Raw genomic sequence first — 24,200 nt, 5'->3', positions numbered from 1 at the left:
GATTTATTGGTCTCTGACCACATCTACGATTTTGAGGCCTTAAAACAAATACAAGCAGTGAAGATGTAAGGGAAGAACACATGTCAAGTTAATCTCTCCTGCGGGACAGATTCAATTATTCTTCATATCCATAAACCATAAATTTAAATTTGTTTTCTTTATATGCGAGATACAAAATGAATGCAGATTTATAATTTGTTATGCTGGAAATTTGTTCTCGTTTCGACAATTCCCGACTTTTCAATATTATGGATTTTACCAGCAAGTAACGAATCTCATCCTCAGTGGAATTTGTGGATTGAATTATTACAATTGTTTTGCATGAGAACACAAGATATATATGGCACAAAGAAAAGCGGCTATATCTTGATAATTCAGAACTAAATATTTCATTTTTCAAATAGTGTGGGCTTTCCATGTATAGAAACTTGTTAGGGTGTTTGTTTTGCCCTCATGAGTGTTCCCCAAACGAGAAAATTTAGAAAATATCCTTTTCGGCCCCTTCGACCTTTACCAAAGCTGTTTAAAGCGGCCTTTAAAGGTACTATGCACAATTTGCAGGCCCCAAAAATGAAAAGGTTAAATTAGAATGACATTTGAAAGATTATAATAATTTAGAACGTCCTTCAAAAAGAAAGAGCTTGAAAATGGCTTTTTGTGGGACAATAACGACCGTTAGTTATCAAATCGACTTTAGGGATTGCGATCCTTTTGGTAAATAGTGTGGTTTTTAGACCCTTATTCCGAATAGTCGCATGCTTTTTATCTTTCAATTAGTTTGAATTTGGCCATTACAAGAAGTGTTTAATCGGTGTAGACAAATGCTCATGTTCCCCTTACAGCTCATTTTATTTATGTTATAACCAAAGAAAAAAAGAAGTCATGCACTCACTTAATAGTGTCTGACAGTGAAGTCTAGAAAGTATACGGGTTTCCTTGTATAATTTGGATACTAGGACACTGCTAACTTTTACATTTTGCAGATAGGATAGGACATACGTCTAGATAGACGGCGCTATACAAATGCCAATTATTATTATTACGAGACATATTCATAATTCCTGCAAATTTCTTAAGAATTTGATGTTGGCTGCAAAAGGGATACAGTACCTTTAAAGCAAGGGTATCTTACGAAAAATTGTCATTCTCCCTAAAGTAATTGGTCTATAGGGTTTCCCGGATCCTCTGTGGAAAGGGAGATATGCAATACCCTAATGTAATTGGAAATGTTTTCCAAGGCTGGCGGGACGGACATTCAAACATGAATCATTCATGAGGAAAATGAAGTTTCACGAAAGGCAATCATACCAATCTTACCAGTGAGCCAAATTTCTCATTTGCTACATGATCCTTTACATAATACTCTTTGGATAAGTACAACAAGTTGACTTTGCGAAAGTTACTATTTGTTTTGAGGCAGAACGTCGGATTATGTGTCATATTTAGAGCCCGGGATTTAGAGAGGATGGGAGAGAGCGCTGGATCTGGAGTGGGAGAAACAGGGCAACTCGTTTGTTGTCCGCAAGAAGGTCGTCACTGCCACTACGCCACTAGTGGGAGAGCAAGGGAGGAATGACGGTGGAATAAGGAAGATAGTGAGAAGTAGAAGAGACCAAAAAAGATGTGTAGAGAATGAGAAAAACTAGGGGGAAAGAGTGCGGGAGAAAGAGTGTGTGAGGCAAGAGAAAGAAAAAAAGAAATAAAGAGAGAGGAAAAAAGTTATTTAGAGAACAGAGTGAGAACGAAATAGAAATACTGCTAATATTAATAATAATACATTCATAGAGCGCAGAAACTATACAACATTAAGTAAAGATGGGTAAGAGAGAGAGAGAGAGAGAGAAGGGGGTGGGGAAGGGGGAGGGGATGGGGACAAATATATCAAATCAATTGCTTTCCGACGCCGAACTGATTCAATTGACATTTTGTCCATTTAATTTGTGCCGAGCAATTTCGTACGAACAATTACCAGCTAGGCGTAAGCATAGCATCGGATACCATGACGACCAATGTATCATCTTTTTTTGTGTGTGCTTCTCGTTAACCGCCGTTTTTCTCCTCAATTATCAACTCTCCATTATGCATTGGAAGACATGTAGGATATAATGCCCTTCCATTAGCGTTATGAAGTCGCCCGTGCTTTTGTCTCCCATCGAAATACCGTGGAGAGCAGGATGTAATAAATTATACAATGCCATGTTTATAAAGGTCTCGCAATCGGTGGATAAAACTACAACCTATTACAATGGATTATACAGCTTAAGGGGCAGAAAAACGTTACGTCGATAAATATATGAATAGTGTTATTTACAGTATGATTTATGTTCAAAGGGCGATAAACTCAATCTAATTTATTGGTTGTGCATGCCAACGTCTTGTCAGTACGTTCGTGGGAAGTATTTATCTTGAGAATGCTGTACACAAATGTTTAGTTTATACACAATGAAAGCAAGAGAGAGAGAGAGAGAGAGAGAGAGAGAGAGAGAGAAGGGGGGGGGGGGTATATGCTAATTCGCACCACATTCCAGATCTTAATCCTTAGGGAACCCTCTTAAAATCAAAATCAAAATTAAAGTGCAGTTAAACATAGACCTATGGTAATTTTTTGAATTTTTTCCTGTTCATAATAACAAAATATGTAGTCAATCGCTAACAAATATTAATTAAAATTAGAGTCTCACTATGGTGACATATTAGTGATGATGATGATAACTACTACTACTACTTCTGATGCTCCTACTACTAATGCTACTAATACTACTAGTACTATACTTTTACAACCACCACCACCATCACCAACACCACTACTACTACTACTTATACTTCTTCTTCTACTGCTGCTGATTCCCTAACGCAAGCTCATCCTCATGATGTGTTCCTTTTTAAGTTTGAAGACAATTTATAGCAATATATCAAGAGTGGAAATGTACTGAAATGTTCCGTTTGCACCTCTTCCAGATTGACCAAATATCGGTTAATATTTTTTCAACGAACATGTTGTGGCTGTACTTTCATGTAATATATTGAAATAATTGTATCAAGTCTGATACGGCTAAGTAATAAAATTGCCAAATCCGCAGATTTAAGAAATGGAACGCGAGTAAACAATTTCTCGTCTTATAGCATTTTCATTTTTTTTCATTTCATTTCACGTATTATCTCAGGATCCCATTATCTTGCCCATACAAAACCTATTTTCGTCCGTTTTAAATGTTTTAATGTATTTGAATTGAATGACTATAATATTGTTATATTTATGTTTTTATGTCATAAAGGTATTATTCCTCCTAGTCTATCAAACAAATTTCTTTTAAATTCTGAAGTACATTCATATATAACTAGACAATCATCTCATTTTTATTTACCACTTATCAAAACTTCTGTCTCTAAAAATTCAATTTTCTTTAAAGGACCAATTTTATGGAATGAGTTACCTCCTAACGTTAAATCAAGCCCAACTCTGAATACATTTAAAAGAAGATACGAACAATTACGTTTTTGTGAATAGTATTTTATTAGTTTTTATATATGCAATCAGGTGTTAGATGTTAGGTGTTAGGTGTTAGGTGTTAAGTGTTAAAGGTTAAAATTGTCGCTAGGGACCAGCCCCACACAAGACTTAAATGTTCTTTCTTGCTGGTTCCACATTCGTATATATATATTTGTATTTTATGTTTGTCTTTCGTTATGTTATTTGTATGTACTTTACTTATCTGTAAATATCAATGTTATAATCATGTATGTTTTTTATATGACGAATGAAATAAAATGAAATGAAACATGAAATGAAATAATATTAAATGCATACACGGCTGAACCTTTCTGAAAAATAGTAGAATAGTAGAAAAATATTCAGTAAAATGACAGCAATATCTTACAAAACTAACAAGCACGATTAAATCTTTTTCAGACTTTGTATCAAGAATTTGTTTTTCCTTCCATGTGCTCCCAACGAATTTCATGTGCTTTCACATATCCAAAGAAACCTAAACCAGGAGGCCAGGATTCTTTATTTAAAAAAAATAAAAAAGGGGAGGGGGAGTCAATTCAGAAAAATCTCGGCAAACCAAAAACGAACAAACAACAAACAAAAAACAAGAAAACATGCACGGAAGCACACCACCAGGCAAAAAAGCAAAGAACATCTTGTTATGTACCTAAAAATGCCATATTTGGTTTTAAAGGGAGACAATGGCCCGTTATGACCCTTTAATCCACACGTGCCCTTTCATGCGTTGTAATGATAGAGCCTCCCCATTAAGACTATGACGGATAGTGACACGTCATAATAAGCAATTCACTATGATTTATAGCTCTATAAAAATGGTTAAGGGGCACACATTGTCCCTGATTACAGAAACATTATCAGAAAAACAATTTGGCTCGTCAGAAATCTAAATGTCAATGATTAATAATAAAACTGGGAATAGATAATACCGGTATACGCGATGCATAGTTTCTCCATAAATGTGCACGATTTCTCGATCACATCTTAAAGGGGGTAAAGCCCTCATCATCTAAGAAGGCGGAACGCCGTATTATGAAGCAAATCTGATTCTGATTATGAACTCTGCTTTGGCTTTATCGGATATTGTGACGAACTTTTATTATCATCAAACTTCTCTTTTGTAATCATCTTCTATCTTTATTCCCAAGATCCCCATCGCAAACTCATCTTCCAAACGGAACTCATTTCGCACGCTTCCATTAAAACCACATCTGATATTGCTTCCATTCCCGCGAGTGAAAGTATCCAAAGTGTCAAATGACTTTTTTCATAGAGTGCGCAATTACTTTTACCATGTAAGGTTTCCACCGAATTCAAAAGAAGAAAATAGACCTTTCCTTTCCTCAGATGTTGTTTTGAATTTTTTGAAATGAAAGACTATATCCAATATCCCATCTGCAGACACCATTTCAAAAAATAGTATTCAGAATGTAAACATACGCACAAACATATCGTACGTCAGAAATATATATGAATATATATATATATATATATATTTATACAAAACAATCGAATCCCTCTTGAAATAAATACATTATGTAAAAGAAAATGAGAGAATTATGGTTGCGTGGCATCAATTAAAGTTCCCCTCTATTGTCCTCCCTTTTCGACATTTTTGGAAAGGTTGACAAAAATCTCCCAGCCGAGACATGTTTTCAACGTTTGCAAAAAATATCCACATTATGTTAGCAAATGATGCAACGAAAAGAATAGAGAGGTGTTCATACATCAACAAACAAAATATAAGGTTGGGCGGTACTTCCTGTACCCCCCTCCCCTACCCCAAGCTCGAATAAATGTTAATGGTGCAACCATCAAAGGGAGAAGAAAAAAATTAAATGTTGTAAGCCGTGAAAAACAACAAGCCATGAAACAAAGTAGAAAAAAGCCAGAATATATATAACTGTATATAACTATTAATTTTTTCCAACATCGTACATTTGAATAACATAATATGCGTGCTTATTTGGGGAAAAAGAAATGTATCATGTATTTTGTAGCATTAAAACAAAAAGAACATTATCGTATCTACATTCTTGTTTGAAAAAAAAAATATAAGCTATTTTGAGAGAGGTTTAAAATTCAAAACATTAATCACTCTTTCAAGAAATGCTATCTATTTAGGTCTAACGGAAAGTAGTAAACTAAACAAAAATTCGAAACTTACCTTGGAGATAATGTGCTGTTAAATGTTACTTTAGCTTCTGACGCGTGAAAATCGTCTGATGAGAGAGGCCTGTCGCTGGTCGGTTTTTAGGCGCTGCCAACACACGATTTTGTCATTTGATCGATTTGAAAACCGGGACGAAGTGTGAACCGATATATTCAGGGAGTATCTACAAACAGGCATTGTATGTTTAACGAGCATCCAATATAGTGCGTGAGTGGTAGGGAGAGGAGAGTGAGAGCTGGGGAGGAGGATGTATTAAGGTGGATGGCAACGAAAGGCAAGGGCGGCGGAGCGTCTTCCGAATTGGGGGGGGAGGGGGGGTCACCAAAAAGGTCACATTCTGGAAGAAAAGGGCACCTACATAGGACAACCTTAAAGCGAAAGTATACAACTATCAATTGTTAGACTTTGGTATAATATAATCCCATATTGTGATTATATTATCAGTGTTGATTTCAATATTTTTTGCTCTCTTTACATGGTTCGCGTTGCTGCTTAAGCATCATAATTTGTACTGTAGTTGTAAAGAGGACCAAATGGAAAACAATCCTGATATGATTGTAAGCACAATCTAATCATTAAGGACTGGAAATATCTTCAACAGGCAACATAGGTATATCAACTATAAATGAAAGCGAGCGTATCACGTGAGCTTTGGGGGGGGGGGATTAAAGAAAAGGTTGCTCTTAATCGCTTTAATTAGGGGCACGTGTTATGGAGAAAAGAACACGGGACACTTATCAGAAAAAAAAGGACATGTGTCAAAGTAAAAGGGGCATTTATCAGAGTTGAAAATGGGGCACTTCTACCACCCGAAAAGGGACAATCACCCGAAATAAAAAAGGGCACTTATGGTAACGGGAAAATGGGCACTTTATTATAAAGGAAATGAGGGGCATTTGTTGAAGGAAAAGAGAAATCTATCAAATTTCAATAGTGATCGACATTTATCAAAGGTGAAAAGGGGCATTTATGAGGAGGGGAAGGGGCACTTATTTGAAAGGAAAAAGAGGGTGTGTCAAAATAGAAGGAGCATTTATCAAAGGTGAAAAGGGGCATTCGTCAGAGATAGGAAAAAACACTTCTTAGAAAGGGGGAAGGAACACTAATGCAAAGGAAAAGGGGCACATATAAAAGTAAAATCGGAACCTCTCAGATATGAATAGGGGCATTTATCAGAAGTGAAGGGGGCACGTATTATTCAGAACAAAGGGGTAATCGAATAACTAAAAGGGGGCAGTCAACAGAGTAAGAAGGGCTAATCTCGTATTTGAATAGGAGAAATTATCAGAGGTTAAGGGGAAACGTACAATTAATGCAATGAGACTATGTGGATAGTGTGACGGTTTTACATCGCTTCTCAATGATCCACGGCCATCTTCAGTCCTCACCCTCTCTCTCTCTCTCTCTCTCTCTCTCTATCTATCTCTTTCTCCCCTTTACCATGTCCATCACCCTGTATCTCGTATTCTCCTCCTCCTCATCTTCCTCGTCCTTCCCCTTGTTTTTTTTTGCTCACACACTAATATTTATTTATTTAATTCTTCTCTTTTTGGAAAAGAATTACCAGCCCCCAAATTACAGTATTAGCATATGAACAAGTCGGAACAGTCCAAGCTGCTGGAGTCCAGGCATCGAAGGAGTAGGGGGCACTCGTCATACGAAGTGCGAATTATCAAAGGCCACCTACTAAGGAAAGGTTTAAGACGAAGCCCTCACTTGGACTATTCTCTTGACTTTTTTCTTCTTCTTCAAGTTACCTTAATACACTTCTTTGTTTCTTTCACCCTCTCAGCTTCCCTCCCCCCCCCCCACCATGCGATTTCGGGAGTGGTTGGGGGTCATGAGCCCCTCTGTATCCCCGTAGCTACGCCAGGGACGAGGGAGAGGAGCAAACTGCGAATATAAAAGAGAATAACAACATCAATCATGCATGTCTCCGTGCACTGTGATGTTTGTTTGCGACAAATTATAAAGACATGGTCAGCGCCGCACCAGGAAAAAAAGAACCAACCAAAAAAAAAAGAAAAAAAAAAAAGAAGCAAAAAACAGCGTCTATGCTCCAATAGTTTTGGCGTCCAATAATATGCCAAGCGCATATCCTAAAGTGTTGCTATGGAGACTGTGTCGCAGGAAAGGGAATTGAGGGATGGATATTTTGCACTGTTTGTTCGAAACAAAGAACGCGCGATTTCCTAATCAACGCATTGTATAATTTATAAGAAGAACGAGATGTTCACCCCACATCGCGACGATCCTCTACCAACATCGAGAGACACAGAGAGAGAGAGAGAGAGAGAGCGAGAGAAAAGGGGAGAGTGAGAGAGAGAGAGAGAGAGAAAAGGGGAGTGAGGGAGGGAAAGAAAGAGAGAGATAGATAGATAGATAAAGATAGATAGAGAGAGAGAGAGAGAGAGAGAGATAGAGAGAAAAGGGAAGGGAAAGAGAGTGCAAGTATGCTGCATGTGGTTGTGTGTACGTGTGTGTGCTTGTGCGTGTGTGTGCGTGTGTGAGTGTCAGAGAGAGAGGGGAAGGGAGGGAGAGAGGTGGAGAGAAAGAGAAAGAGAGAGACACTCACACACACAGGCAGAAAGTCAGGGACAGAAACTGACAGAGATGGACTAGATGGCGTGAGTGACACAGAAAACAACTAGAACGCTATTTTTATTAAAAATTAATCTCGATATAGGCCTATAATATTTTGAACGCTACCTCCAACATCGTTTGCTATTATTTTAGGCAGATCATTCGAATGCCAATATTCCGTTTAAGATTTTGTTAAAAATACTTTTATCGCAAAAACAAACAAACCGATCAACAAACATTTATATACCTTTGACAGATACCGAGATGTGATTGGTCCAGAACTCGTCACGGGATATCAATTGCGAGTGTCGTAATTATTATATTTTCCTGGCCGGTCACCTTCCAATGTTATATTAACCATCTGGTGAAATGAATATATTTTTAATCAATGCATGTCGCCTTTTTGAGGACTGTATAAGACCAATTACACCAATACCGAGGGTCATTTTTCCCCCCGAATTTTTTCCCCCCTCGTCTTTATTTAAAAAAAATAAAAAATAGAAAAAATTTCGGGCAACAGAAAGGAACCCCCTAAATTTTCAAACCAAGGCTATCTAATATAACAAATATTGACTGGCAGGGGGTATATCACATTCTTCGGACCTGAAGAGAGTTATATATATATATATATAACCACTTGGGAAAATATAACTCCCTTCAGCGGTCCAAAGAATGTTTTATATACCTCATTTTAAGATTCTTTACTAATCCTGTCTTCTGATTGGTTGAAAATGCAGTCATGTTCTTAACCATGCCCGCTAATTGAAATTCATAGTCATTTTTCCCGGCTCTACCGGTTTATATCCATTTTTCATAGCACTTTTTCCATGGCTGTGAAACGTGACGTCATTTTGCTGCGATCCCCATTTTGGTTTACGTGTTACCGTATAAGTTTCTTTTGTGCGATGGTGTTAATATTCATGACTTCAAAGAGATGGAAACCTAAATGGATGAGTCAACATTTTCCTTTTTTCGGTATATAAAATATATATTGACTGCTTTTAATATTCGAGGCATAGTTGTTTCTATAGGGTCTCGGGAAACTCACAACCTGCTATGACCCCGCGGCGCAAGCGCCTTGGGGTCATAGCAGGTTGTGAGTTTCCCTTGACCCTATAGAAACCACTATGCCTCTCAAAGCAGTCAATATATCCTTAATATTACACCCCCTGCCAGTCAATACCTGTATCATAATATGTTTAAAAAAGGTGGTTTGTATCAAACATGATATGGTGGCTTTAATGCTATGTGCGTGACTAGTAGTTCATGCATTTTTTAAAGTTAATTCTAGAAAAGACTTAACAAAGATATGGATAATTAACTGAAGCGTTGTAACAAAATAATTATGGACTCTAGAAATTATAATTTTACTCGGGAAACTGTGTAACATTTATTTTTGTGGTTTTCTTTAAAGGTAAAGACCAGTTATGGTCATGCGATTGCATTGTGAAAGAAACATTGTGGAATCGATCAGAAAAGGTTGATCATCTAGCATCTAGCATCTGCAAGGTTCTGGAATCATCAAAATGATAAGAAATTTGGCCCATTCTTCGTAAAGTTACAAGCACTATACACAGAAAGATGTATATGGGACTACCCTATATCTCTCACAGACCATGAGAGAAACAAATTAACCAAATATATGAATTAGTAGGCGGTTTCCCGGCAAATTTTTTATCATCATGTATTAGTCAAAACATATTCTTTCACATGATTGGTAATGAGAGCTTCCATTTCATTTTTTGAAATTGGGGCGTTTCCAATACTGGTCTTTACCTTTAAGTAATCTTTTATAGCTTGACCTATCATGAAATTATGCTCTTGAATTAATTACTACATAGTTACGCTTAATGTTTCGTTGAACGGTGCTTTGCTAATTGAATTGCAAGGGTGACTACGCATTTTAACCAGGCGACTCTGGGTATTTGTGCTAATGCATTCGTATACAAATTTTCTTATTCCATTGTGCTTTTAAATCCCCCTCTAAACACTTCAATTTGGTTAAATTAAGGGATATTTAACGGCGAGATATATTTTAGAATTGTCGGGTAACTCGAATAGAATTAGGTGTGTGGTTTAGTATCATACTCTTGTGTTGATTAATGGAAGAAAACCATTGACCTTCCAGTTCCAGTTGAGACGCACAAAATTATTAGGGTATTATATGGAGGATAAAAATAACATAGCAAATGTAAACAGGTTGTCTGCAAATTCGAACTGAGTACAAATGTGAACAGGTAACTTTGCTATGTGTTTGATGTTGTGTATGTGTGTGTGTGCGTGTGTGTGGGGGGGGGGGGGGGGAGGGGGGACTTTGGGGTTAGGGGGTGTTCTTACGTGTGAGTGTATATTATTATGATGTGTACACGTACGGGAGGGTGTATTTGTACGTGTGAGGATGAGAGAATTGCAGATGGTAGTGAGTTACGTTTTTGCTTGGATTGTAAAGGAAGGGGTCATAATTTGTTTTATATGATAACTTATCTCATTAAATTTATATTTTCGATCGTAAATTAAGAATTGCACATGTGTTAACCCTAATAAGGCCGGGGGGGGGGGGGGGGGGAGGGCCTCCATGATTTTTCCGATTGCTCGGGAACGCATATGGATGGTGCCCCGCCGCTCGCTGACTTTTTTCTTTCGAGTCTTGCGCAACTGTTGAAATAATTTTTTTGAAAATCGGACCTACGGTTACAAGGTCACGTCACTCACGTGACCTTTTGTCTTTGCATGTCAGCCCGAAAATCGCTCATTTTCGTGATTTGTGTACAAAACATATGGAAAAGTCATTTTTCCTAAAAACAGATCAAACATGGGTTATTGGGCCTTGTTTAAAGTTTAGGTAGTTGTTTTTTAAGTCAATATAGTTGAATTGTAGTAAAAAATGAAATAAAACAATGAAATACATAAGTTAAAAACACAATGAAACACATAAGAAATTATCAAAACAAGGGATAAGCTGGCTCTTCCAATTTTTTTTGTCGTATTATTATTCAGAATGGTCTAATGAATATATGTAGTGAAAAAGAATGCTTAAATATGAATAATATATGATTTATGGGTAAAAATGTGATTTTCATGACTTTATTTGCATAAAGTTATGTTATTATGATGAATAAGAATTGTATTTTGAATAATTATGTATATTGTTGTAATATTGAATTAAAAATAAAATAAATGAACAACAAATACAAACAGTTTATTGGGCATGTTCGTATCTTTGGTTTTGCATTACCCCTTAACACCGCGAGTCAGTTTCGAAAACGGGATTGTGATCGTCAGTTTGTATAAGCCAATGAAGATATCTCACCAATAGAGTGGTGAAGTGTGACGTCATAATTTCTCAATTTTTTCTTTATTTTCTGAAAGAGTATCAAAAATAACGTCCAAATGTCTAAACCAATTGAATATGTTAAGTATTGGCTGATATATGACCATCTGAATGAATATATGTCCTATAGGAACTCAGTGTTATTTGCTCTGGCTCGTAATGGTTAGGAAGAAATGAAGAAAAAATTGAGAAATTCTATTAAAAGAAATAATCTATAAATAAATTTAAAAAAAATGACGTCACAGCTTTGATACTCTATACCCCCAACCCTCCCACCTCCCCTAAACTGAAAGGCGTACCCCTATCGGGCCGTCATCATCAAAAGCGATGTGCCCCTCGCAAAGATATTGGAATACGACATGTGATGGCGCCAGAGCACAACAGTTTTAGCTGTGTCCACAGCGTAGCCTTGTTAAATTGATTTTATGGAGCTGTTATGCTTTTCAATGACTTTATTCCCTTTCATAAATCCTAAAATCGTCTACAAGCGGTTTTTCAATAAATGGTTGAATGGATTCATGTATGCCGATTTTTTTTTTTTTTTACAGATTTCACACCTCAACGAATTCAATAGAGGAAATGATTTCACGCCATCAACGTATGTAGCTAATGTTGACTCTTTGGTATTGTGCTCCGGAAAGAAAACACACACTGTCATTTCCGAAATTGCACTTGTCCTAATAGCACACACATTTGGAAGCTCTGTGACGTAATTAACTGTAAGAAACACGCCACTCAAAACAGGAAAAAGTTGGATTACACACAATCCATTAATACCACTGGTCGACAATTTAAATTGATGCACTAGATGACGGAGAGAAAATATTGAAGGAAAACTAAATACACGGGTAAGTTTGCAATTTGAGACATACTTGTTTTCAGTCTAATTCGCTGTTTACTTTATGAACATGTTGAAACCAAAGTTATGCGTCGAAGTAATCTGTGGTATAGATATTTATTGTACAAGTATCGCATGGTAAATATATTCAACAATGCCTTTTGGCTATTTCATCTTTATTTTTCAAATATACTATTTCACTATTTCTATTTCTACTATTTCATAAATATTCTTTGGATACTGTGCACACACAACAACCACACACAAACACACACGCACACACGCACACACACACTCACACCACCACACAAACACACGCGCACAGCGAGAGAGAGAGAGAGAGAGAGAGAGAGAGAGAGAGAGAGAGAGAGAGAGAGAGAGAGAAGGGGGTGATAATCTTCAAGTGTTGGCGTACACATTAATTACATTTGAAATGTGTATTTGGCTTTTGTTGCATTATAACTTACCACAAAAGACCTAAACGAAAGGTCGTGTCTTTTGCTTCATGTAGGGAATAGTCCGTCCATATCAAATGTGAACCTATATCTGCCTCTGGATATATTTGGATATACACGGTACCAGCATAGTTTGGATGGGTCACGTTTTTTTCCGTGAGAAGAATATTTGAGGATTACCGTCAAATGCATTACAACAACGATTACAGTGTTAATGGCAAGAAATGACCTTTTGAAATAGAGCATCAAATTTGAATAACCTAGCGGCCGTCCTATTGAAAATGGGCAGGCCTATGTAAATTGCCTCATATAGATTCTTAAACTCACTGTGAGCCCACATAAATCGTATTCAGTTATAGAAACCTGAAGAAAGATTGAGAATAATTCAGATATTTATCGCAAGAACGTGTTCAGAACTTTAGACTTCAAGTATTGTTGGTCAAGGTTTTTTTTTAGCATGTACAAGGCAAGCTTTGCTCTTGCGTAACAATCAACATCAATTAGAATTCGAACAAAATCGATGTTTACGTGTTTACGGATGCATAAATTAGCGTTATAGGTATACATATGTCTGAAATCACTGCTTAACTAGACATTGCGAACCGAAATAAACAAACCGCAACTTCAGGAGCATGCATTTTAACTAATATTTTGTCACAAAGATATTCCTTTGCTCCAAAATCATGATCATTTTGTCTCCTATTTTTGTTACACATTTTAGAAGATAAAGTTCACTCTTGCTTGTAAGAACCTAGGCCTAATTCAAAGCTGAACTTGAAACATTCTGTAGTGATATGAATTGCACGAAAAGAATAAAAACCTTCGTACTGCTTTTATTTGTTCAAAGCTATACCAAGCAAATTGACCATGGCTACCACATCCTGTTTCTGCGGGAAGGAAAATATCAATGACCACATTCACATTATGATACATGCAGGCGCGTAGCCACGGGGGGGGGGGGGGGGGGGAGCACGTGCCCCCTAAAAAAATTAAAGATTGGTTGAACTTTTTTAGACGTCGATCAATTACATGTATGTGCCCCCCCCCCAAAACATCAAACTCTGGCTACGGCCCTGGATACATGATTGTTTATATGAAAGTTACTGTAATTGTTTCGCTTGGTAGATATATATCTGCTTAAAGGAGAGTCCAACCTACTACTACTCTAATAGAAAGCAATACAAATAAGAAAAGCAGACTGGAGAAAGATTGAGTGAGTTCAGTCGGTCAAAGAATTAGAAAGCAGTGCACTTTTTAAAGTTGAAATCACTACATTTATGGCCACTTCAAAATGTCACTGAGATTTCACTGAGATGTAGTGCCAGACAAATTTTCAATCTGTTTTCACATACAAGATGACTGAAATGTCACTCTTAAAAAATGTGTTACTCAGGGGAGTTTTTTTTTTTTTAAAGAGGATCTACAATAATAACCTATCTAGAATCTATAGTTTGTGTAATACCCACTACTGCTCCACTACTTCGTCACAATCCACCGACAAAATTACATATTCGAGATTAATTTAGACTTAGTGATCTCATGCATTTTTAAACCTTCAAAACTCCGATTTATTTTAAATTCTGTTTTTCCTAATTTTCTGCTTTCATACAAATGAACTTATCCTAAATGTTGTATTATTGCCCTTTATATTACTTGGAAATTGTGCACTCAACACCGCATTATAGAATGTTATTGGCATTGAGTTGCGGATGTGAATTATATAAGTTAAAGTATGATAAAACGGGTTATTTTCTAGAACAAAATAAATTCATATTTAGTTGTATATGATTCATCATTTATTTGATTTTAGTCACTTTATTAAGACCATGAAGGTCAAATGCTGACATGTTCTCGATACACTAAGTAAACGATTCAAACCAATATACAACAAACACATAGTATTTTTTGGTGCTGAAAATACATTTAAAATGAGTACGTGTACGGAGGGATGCCATCATTGAACTTATGGAATACAAGTTTAAAATCACTCCAAAAGTCACTGAGCAAGTTCCTCGAATAAATTTTTCTTGATCCAATCCTTTCTGGTTAGCCGAAAGTTACACTTTATACGTCCTTCGTGTGCTTTGTTGGAATGTAAGTTATGAGGTGCCTTAGAAATATTAGATATCTCATATTTATCAAGATTTAAATATCCTAGGAATGAGTATGCTTATATTTACATTCCTTTTCTTATATTGTTATTCAAAAAACAATTTTCTGTATGTATACTTTTAAGTTCAGTTCTTCGTCAAGCTGATTCTTAGCTAATTACTCTGCCCCTTACTCCATAATTTGTATTTTTTTCTCAAAACTAAGCCATTTTCATTTGTGAATCAAATCTTTGCTATAATTACGTAATAATTAATTTTCATGTAATATTTTTTAAAGAGGGCGGGGCTTCCGGCCCTCATGAATCCATAATATACATAGGAGTCTTCACGATGCACACTGAATGACCTTTATTGCCCTTTACTTAAAAAATAGCTGAAAATCTGCTGATCATGGCTCAACCTACAAACGCAGATCCGGGTCACACCACCAATATGGTGTACCATCAACAAGCGGGTCAGATCTCTCAGCATTCTATTCCTGTCACGCCTGGTTGCTCCGAAAACTACAACGGGATATCCGGCAGAGCGACGGGGTGGATCCAGCTATGCTGTGCTGTGGGAGTGACCCTAATAGGAGTGGCGCAGTTCCTACTTGGATCCTCGCTCCGTTTCATTGCATGCGGGATATGGATGAGTCTTCTGGTAGGTGAACGATTTGAGGTTAACAACTGCAAAGTAGTGATATGATACAGGGTCCCCCACAAAAAAAGCGAGTTAGCATTCTTCCAATAATAAGGGGCAAATTTCACCAGGACCAGTTGAAGACATCAAAGAAAATCGGGTATAATACGATTACGAACGACGCGACCGTGTTAATACTGCTGTTACTCCCTTCCCCGTACTGCTTCTACTACTGCTACTACTACTACTACTACTTCTCATTCCTTTTCCTCCTCTTCTTCTTTTTGTTTTTCATTTATTACCAATGTTATTTATCATTTTTTATAATTATTCATTTCCAATATGCAAACATCCAAATCTCAATCTTTAAATATTGCTTGCCCGTGTTTTTATTAACCATTACAAGTTAGTGACAGAAGTTTGTTAATGAAAGACGCCATCGACTGTTTGTTTCCGTATTTATTTTACAGTGCTTTGGACCTGCTGGAGTACTTGGTATTGTTAGTTTCAGAAAAAGAACGTGTGTGGTACGTAATCCTTGCAATGTTCATTACAGTAAAGGGATATTGTATTGACATAAATAATTAACTTCCATATCTATTTGTTTATATGAAGTAAAGAGATCCAAAAGCTTTCATACTATGACGCGAAGGTTTGACCTTTCTTCTTATTGTCTTCGTTTCTTCTTTCTTATCTAATTTAGTTGCAAGAGGGCGGTATGCCAAATTGTGACATGGTAATAAAGCTCTGTCGCCCGAACCGTTGATTCTACACAGAAACGAGCTGAAAATAATAGTAAATTTACTACCTCAAACAATAAATTACTGTAGTAAATCACAATGAAATTGTAATTGGTTTGCTTTACTAGAAAGAACATAATCTTTGTCGTATTATACGAGTCAATATAGACAAAATATGTCGTACTCCGTATATATAACATTTGCTAATAAAACAAGCACTTTTCAGTGACCCAAACGTTTTGATATGTTATTTAAGAAGAAAAAAAAAATCGGCAACAGATCCTCATTATGATAAAATGATTATTACTCTTAAAGGTAAAGACCAGTTATGGTCATGCGATTGCATTGTGAAAGAAACGATCAGAAAAGGTTGATCATCTAGCGTCTAGCATCTGCAAGGTTCTGGAATCATCAAAATGATAAGAAATTTGGCCCATTCTTCGTAAAGTTACAAGCACTATACACAGAAAGATGTATATGGGACTACCCTATATCTCTCACAGACCATGAGAGAAACAAATTTACCAAATATATGAATTAGTAGGCGGTTTCCCGGCAAATTTTTTATCATCATGTATTAGTCAAAACATATTCTTTCACATGATTGGTAATGAGAGCTTCCATTTCATTTTTTGAAATTGGGGCGTTTCCAATACTGGTCTTTACCTTTAACATTTTACTATCATCAGTACTATTGTCATTATTATAATTATCATCATCTTCATCGAGATTATTTATTTTTCATTATAAATCTGTAACACAGAAGGTGTAACCCCGTCGGCTTTGTTAAGAATTTGAGTCATTTTTATCTTCGTATTTTGATAGATATCAGCTTACATCACAATGTCTGTGTTCTCCGCCATCTTTGCATTTTTCATGATGATCATTGGGGCCATAGGTGCTCCAATTAGTGGATCATTTGGATGCTACGCACAGTCAGGGACGATACCCTGTAAAGAAGGTTTAGTGGTAAATAGTTTAGATTATATAATCTTGTATCATGATATCATATTATCTTATATCATATCATCTCATACTATTTATCATATATTATATTAAATCATCTTATATGTTATTATTTATTATCATATGATATTATATCACTTTATCAATTCATGTTTATTTTTTACAAAGAATGAACATGAATAACCCAGGACCGAGTTTTACAAATGAAAGTATAAGTTCCTCAGGCAGGGTAACATAACTAGCACATAATAATGTGCAGGGGGGGGGGGGGGAGGCTGAAAAAACCATGTATTCATAGATAAGGTAAAATACATTTCAACAAATTTAAATTAAACGTATAGTTAAAAGCGTGACTCGGATATAATTGACTGGAGACAAAGAAAATAATTATGAAATTACTGGATATAAAGATACGTAAGAATTGAGGTTAAATCATATAATCATAATAGATTATTTTGGTGTTATGGATTGACATAATTTGGCTCATCCCCTTTGCAGTTATATTATATGATAGTAAATGGTATTATGTTTTATTATATCTTATTATATGATATTGTATTATATGATATCATATATCATTTTATATTATATTACATTTATGATGTTGTTATGTTATATTACGTTATATCACATCATATTGTGTTATATAATTGTGCATGCCACGGTGTTCTATATATTGAATTATCATTATACTCTTTTCCCAGAAAATAAAATTATGTATTTGATTCCCTTTCTTTGATCGAGTTCAATATTTTTAGAATAAGAGCTGCTTGTGCATGTCGGTTTAAATCGCTGTAGTATGACAATAAACTCCATGTAATATCAAAATTACATTTAAACAAAAGATTTGTAAGTAAAATGCGTTTCTAGTATTGTGTTAAATCACTAATTCATATTAAAAACTTGGATCATCTTACATTTCGATTAGCCAGATCTTGCTTTCAGACTAGTCGAGATATTATCTGATTGGAAAATTGCCATGGCACTTTTTGTTTTATGTCGTGTATCGATCGTCATTGGAAGTAAATTGATCTTTTCGATCCTTTAAATTTCACTGTAGTTCAATTTCTAATGTAGATATCTAAAAATATCGCCTTTATTTCGTAGTACATCGGATAAATTTCATTTAGCTGGCATGAATGTTGCATTCGTCTTCTACGCGTGCAATATTCGCAGGCTGAATGCAATATTTCTGATAACCCTCTAAAGGGCAGCCAATTTCATATAAATATATGAACCGAGAAATTCAGAATTTTCCGAATTCTGTTATATTTCACCGAGGCCACAGGCCAAGGTTGAAAGTAAAATTTTACTTAGGAAGTGTAAATAAAACATCTTTTGCTTAACATGTAGTTTGAGAATCTACCAACCTTAAACATTTATTTTGCAAGAGTTCACCCACTCTTGTGAACTTTCCCAAGCCATTCCCACTTGATATCTTGTGCCTCAAGATCACTGGAGCGAAGGTAGAGGTGACAGGGAACAGCCAGAGTCATTATTCAGTGAAGGATTAATACTGCTTATTAAAATGGATTTTGTTTACCTTTTTCGACCAAATGGTGCGTTTCAGAATCAATAATATGGGGACCAATATTAATGTCCAGTATTGAGGGCGTATTCTGATACTGCTGACTGAGTTGTGTTTTGTTTTTAAAAGGTTGGTTGGTAGAAGCCTAAAGTACATGTTATGATTATCCAAACCAATTAAAGTTTGTTTTCAGTCGGTTTTGCATAATTTGGAAGAAGACAAATATTTGATTCGACTAAATGAAATTTCGGGTTGTGCGACTTCGAGTTATGCAGAGTCAAATTTACCCTTTTCTATTGGCAGGAGTCTCGAACTGCCTCGGATGCTATCATGAGTGTAATCGGGTTGATCGAGTTGATAGTTGCTATTGTAGGATCAGTCTACGGCTGTTCCGGAGTGTGTTGCACCCCAAAATCGTCAAGACCACTGCAAGGCTTTAACGTGGTAAGAAAACAAGATATTACTTTAAGATAACCCAGGTTACAACAGCTTTAAAGGAACAATATTTCAAACATTGCATAAAAAGAGTTTCTACACGTCGGATATATTTGTCCAGATAAATAAATATTCTTGACAAGTCTAAACGTTCTTTGCTGGAAAGGTTCTGAAAATTATAGGATTATCATTCTTAGAATTGAACCTTTTCATGTTATCAGCTTTTATATTTACTAAAGCCAATGTAATTTTCATAACTTATGCAGATTTGTAAATCAGTATTATGTTACTTCAAACAAATGGGCTTGTAACAAATGTATTGTTTTGTTTCTCATGGAGCTCCCACTTCAAGAAAAAGTATGGAGGTATCAATTGAAAAGAATTTATTTACTTTTCCTTTTACTGCAGGTCAACCAATACCCTGCGATTGTCTCAACACGTAAGTAAAGCCTTAATGATAAACATCAATAAGTTTTGAATTGGGGAGGGTATAGCATTTGACAATTGCGAGATAACTTCATTTTGACTTTATTGTGAAGTCCCCTGACTTAAATACCATAATGACGTTTGTACTAATCACCAGCATGTATGTACATGTAGGTCAGTGAAACAGTGTTGTATTTCTACAACTAGAAATAAATATAATACCAGAAACATAAGTTTAGAGGAAAAGGACGTTAAGAATCACTCATCATCATCACCAAAATCTTTCTAAAATGGATAGAGGGGGGGGGGGGGGGGGGGGAGGGGGGTAGGAATTTGCAGTCTAGAAGCTACACACAGCAATGTTTTATATTCATATTTCTAGATCAACAGGGTTTGTCGTACGTTCCCACGGACCAACCACCTCCTTACAGCGACGCCCAACAGCAACTGCAACAGACACCCACACCGCAACAGATTCACGTACCGCAACAAACATTCCCACATCAGCACACTAATCCATCGCGGCAGACTCGTATACAGCAACAAACACCCACGCCACAACAGATTCACGTACCACAACAGACGTTCCCGAATCAGCAGACTCGTATACAACAGATTCACGTACCACAACAGACGTTCCCGAATCAGCAGACTCGTATACAACAGATTCACGTACCGCAACAGACGTTCCCGAATCAGCAGACTCGTATACAACATCAGACACCCACACCACAACAAGTTCAGTTGCCCCAGCAGACATTCCCACACCAACAGACATTCCCGCATCAGCAGACTTATCCACAGCAGCAGTCTATTTTACCGCAACAGACACCCACAGCGCAACAAGTTCACTTGCCCCAGCAGGCCTTCCCAAATCAACAGACATTCCAGCATCAGCAAACACATCCACAGCAGGAGACTAACGCTATACCACAACAGACTAACCCGGACCAATTCTACCAGCCCCTTATCCTTCCAAACAACCAAGGGAGATAAAACCCAGGACAAACGGCCCATCTGCCGCATCAAAGATTAAAATGAAAATCGTCAATCCATTCCTCATCGGCTGATTTTTCTTTGAACAATGCTGGAAATGTAGGAAGCTGCAGCTGAAAATTATTGTACAGTTACACTATAAAATTGCAATATAATTGCTCCCTCTTTAGAATTATGGTCATGTGGGGTATGACCTTTCCATTTTTCATAATATATTCTAAATATTGTATAACGCAGTAACAACACTGCAGGCCTATGAAAAATATGTATATGCTGGTGTCAAAGATCATTTGCTTTCACTCCAAAATGAACGCCAATTCCAGATTCAGAAGTGCTAAGACAATTATGTGATAATGTTATTTGTTAATTGAAAGAACATGAATTGAAATGAAAATGAATTTTAAATAAGAATATATCTTCATCATCATTCTGCCACATACCACTGTGATTCCAGATCCAAAATGTCTAAAATTTATTTGTTTCTTAATTATTATTAATAATAATAATAATACAAATAATAATAGTGGGTTCTTGTATAGTGCTCACGTCTGTCAGACTTGACACTCCTGGCGCGTTTTTTCTTCTAGTCTTTCATGTCTTTTTACATTATTTTTTAAATCTTATTATATAATATATATACAAATATCAACATTTTCCGAGTCTGCAATACATAGTAAATAGGAATTAAAATTACCAGTATGAACATTTTGTTTGCATCATCATTGACAGAGGATGTTATCCAGTGAAAGCTGTCTAAAGCGGGTTTTTTCTTGTTGTTAAGGTCCGTCAATTCTCGCTACCGCATAAAGCATTAAACATTCCCATTATGCATTGCCCTTCCTCCTATACTTCTGGAGATTCTAAAACACGTATTCTTTTTTTATCTGATATTCTAGATCTTGCTCGATAGTTACAATGTTGGAAGAACACACAAGCAGTAAGCATATTTATTAATAAAAAGTAAATACCAGCATTGGCAAAGGCCAGCGCTTGAAGAAATTCTTTAGGAGTCAAATTGGGCGCGCTGCAACACAAGTGTCTTTTACACAAGGCAGGTTTGTGCGCTACTGTCAGTAATCTTAAACAGTTTCCTTAATATACAGCGAGGTCACATATTTGAAGATTCCGAAGGTCTACATCTTAAATAAATTTAGATCATTAGAGATTAAGGCAAAACAACATTTTCTCATTCTTAGTCCTATTGCTATTGAAGTATGAGTCCATACTGTGTGGCCCGTATTGACCGGAAGTTCATGTGATTACAAAATCCTCGTAGAGAAAATTAGAAAAATGTAAAGAATTATCTACTAGAATATTTTCACTATCTAATAAGCTCATTTATCTAAATATAGGATTTCCTGTCAATTTTAACACTTTTTTCATTCACATTCATCTTGAGTACTTCTGTTTTGTCCTAAGAATTTTCGTCAGATTTCATTCAAATTCGTCGCACCTGGCGGTCCGCTGCAGAATGTGATAATCAAATAAGACCTTGTAACAAATTAGTTTTAAATTTGAATGACGCTTTGACGAAATAGATTGCAAGTGATGAAATGATTCATGCGATTGTACGTGGGCAGCCAAAGATGAGGAACGTTCTTTGACATTAACGAAATAGGATGCAAACTGATGGTAATTGGACAAAGGTCGAAAGTGATTGACCGAAATTGACTATCAGATATGCAAGATTACGAATTTTATGGACGTAAATGAATGGAAAAAAAAGTATGAAATTGATATAAAAGGTGTTGCTAAAAGAAGGCAAAAGGCCGCTTTCAATATGTCTGTATGCTTAAGATTCATGTCGCATCCACCCCCACCAATTACCCCCACCAATCATCGCCCGATCACCCACCCCCCACCAATCATCCAAGCAATCAAAATTTGTAATACAGGGTTCGTACTTTTATATCCAATGTCTGTTGTATCATTCACCGAGGTAGAGCCTGCGGTAAACGTATCATCTTTACAATAAATTCTTATATTTTGGTCAATTGGCATTAATCCACCATCGCAAATTTGACGACAGAGAGAGAAAAAGGGAGAGGTAGAGTAACCAAGACAGAGAAAGGAATGGAGGGAAAGACAGAGAGACATTAAGAAAAAGAGGGATAGAGAGAACATTAGAAAGAGAAAAAACAAGAATGAGAGAGGAATGGAAGGAAGAAAAACGATGATGAGATATGAGACGGACAAAGAAAGAGAAATGAAAGGAAGGAAACAAGGATGAGATATGAAAGGGACAAAGACAGGGAGATCGAGAGATAGAAAGAGAGAGAGAGAGAGAGAGAGAGAGAGAGAAAGAGAGAGAGAGAGTGAAAAAAGGGAAGGGAAAGTGAGCCTAGTGCAAGTATGCTGCATGTGGTTGTGTGCGTATGTGTGTGTGTGTGAGAGAGAGAGAGAGAGAGAGAGAGAGAGAAAGAGAGAGAAGGGGAGGGAGACAGCGGGAGAGAGAGAGAGAGAGAAACATACATAATTTTTTATGTAAAAATTAATTTCTATATAAAATATTTTGAACGCTACCTCCAACATCGTTTGTTGTTATTTTAGGCAGATCATTCGAATGCCAACATTCCGTTTAAGATTTTGTTAAAAAATAGATTCATCGCAAAAACAAAGAACAGGTCAACAAACATTTATATAGCTTAAACAGATACCGATATGCGCTTGGTCCAGAGCTCGTCACGTGATATAATGGAGAGGGTAGTAATTGTTATATTTTCCTGACCGGTCACTTTCAAGTGTTTTATTAACCAGCTGGTGAAATGAATATATTTTTAATCAATGCATGTCGCCCTTTTGAGGACCGTATGAGACCAATAAGGGAGTTTACAGATACAATCTGCGCATGGGCAGATGAAGGTCCTTTGTACCAAAAAGGTAAAACCCACCAGAGATGAATACTGGATATGCGCTCATGAAAGTTATGTAACATTATTCGTTTATGCACCAACGGTACATTCTAAGATACGCAGGTGGAAGTATTCTTTTCAAGAGGGCAAACAAAAGGTATTCATGAAGCACATCTAGGACTTTGGCAGTTATTATTCTAAGATGCTCAAAGTGGAACTTCTCCATGTGTAAAAGATATGTGGATATTTGGGGTCATTTGTACCATGTGCTATCTGTAAACTCCCTTATTATACAAATTACACCAATACCGAGGGTCATTTTTTTTTCGAATTTTGTTTTTCCCCAAAATGTTTTTTTCTAAGATTTTTTTTCTTTCGAATTCTATTTTTCCCTTGTAATTATTTTTTCCAATTTTGTTCTTCTCTGTTTGTCTCCGAAAAAAAAAAATGGAAAAAAAATGGAAAAAAAAAAAAATCCGTTCGCCAAAATAAGGATCCCCCCCTAAATTTTCAAACCAACGCTATCTAATAAAACAGATATTGACTGGCAGGGGGTATATAACATTCTTCGGACCTGAAGAGAGTTATATTTTCCCTTAGCGCTGCGCGCTTCGGGAAAATATACCACTTGGGAAAA

At 36.3% G+C, this 24,200-nt stretch overlaps 1 protein-coding gene across 3 annotated transcripts; it reads left to right on the top strand.

Moving 5' to 3' along the window:
- Positions 1–12,218: 12,218 nt before the first annotated feature.
- LOC105437607 (bromodomain-containing protein DDB_G0280777-like) lies at positions 12,219–22,705 on the top strand. Of its 3 annotated transcripts, XM_011664403.2 has the most exons (7): positions 12,220–12,443; positions 15,373–15,641; positions 16,091–16,147; positions 17,186–17,329; positions 19,158–19,298; positions 19,698–19,728; positions 20,098–22,705. In XM_011664403.2, exons 2-7 carry the CDS (start codon positions 15,390–15,392, stop codon positions 20,709–20,711), a joined length of 1,239 nt encoding a protein of 412 aa, XP_011662705.2. In that variant the 5' UTR covers positions 12,220–12,443; positions 15,373–15,389; the 3' UTR covers positions 20,712–22,705. The 3 variants fall into 3 exon arrangements, with proteins under 3 accessions (XP_030830695.1, XP_011662705.2, XP_030830694.1); XM_030974834.1 differs by lacking the exon at positions 17,186–17,329; XM_030974835.1 differs by lacking the exons at positions 16,091–16,147; positions 17,186–17,329 and having other exon boundaries at positions 12,219–12,443.
- The last annotated feature ends 1,495 nt before the right edge of the window (positions 22,706–24,200 follow it).

This window comes from Strongylocentrotus purpuratus, unplaced genomic scaffold, assembly GCF_000002235.5.
Source record: "Strongylocentrotus purpuratus isolate Spur 01 unplaced genomic scaffold, Spur_5.0 spur5_scaffold_7, whole genome shotgun sequence".
NCBI lineage: Eukaryota > Metazoa > Echinodermata > Echinoidea > Camarodonta > Strongylocentrotidae > Strongylocentrotus > Strongylocentrotus purpuratus.
The sequence above is the reverse complement of the archived record's forward strand: the minus strand, read 5'-3'. Positions and strand labels throughout refer to the sequence as shown.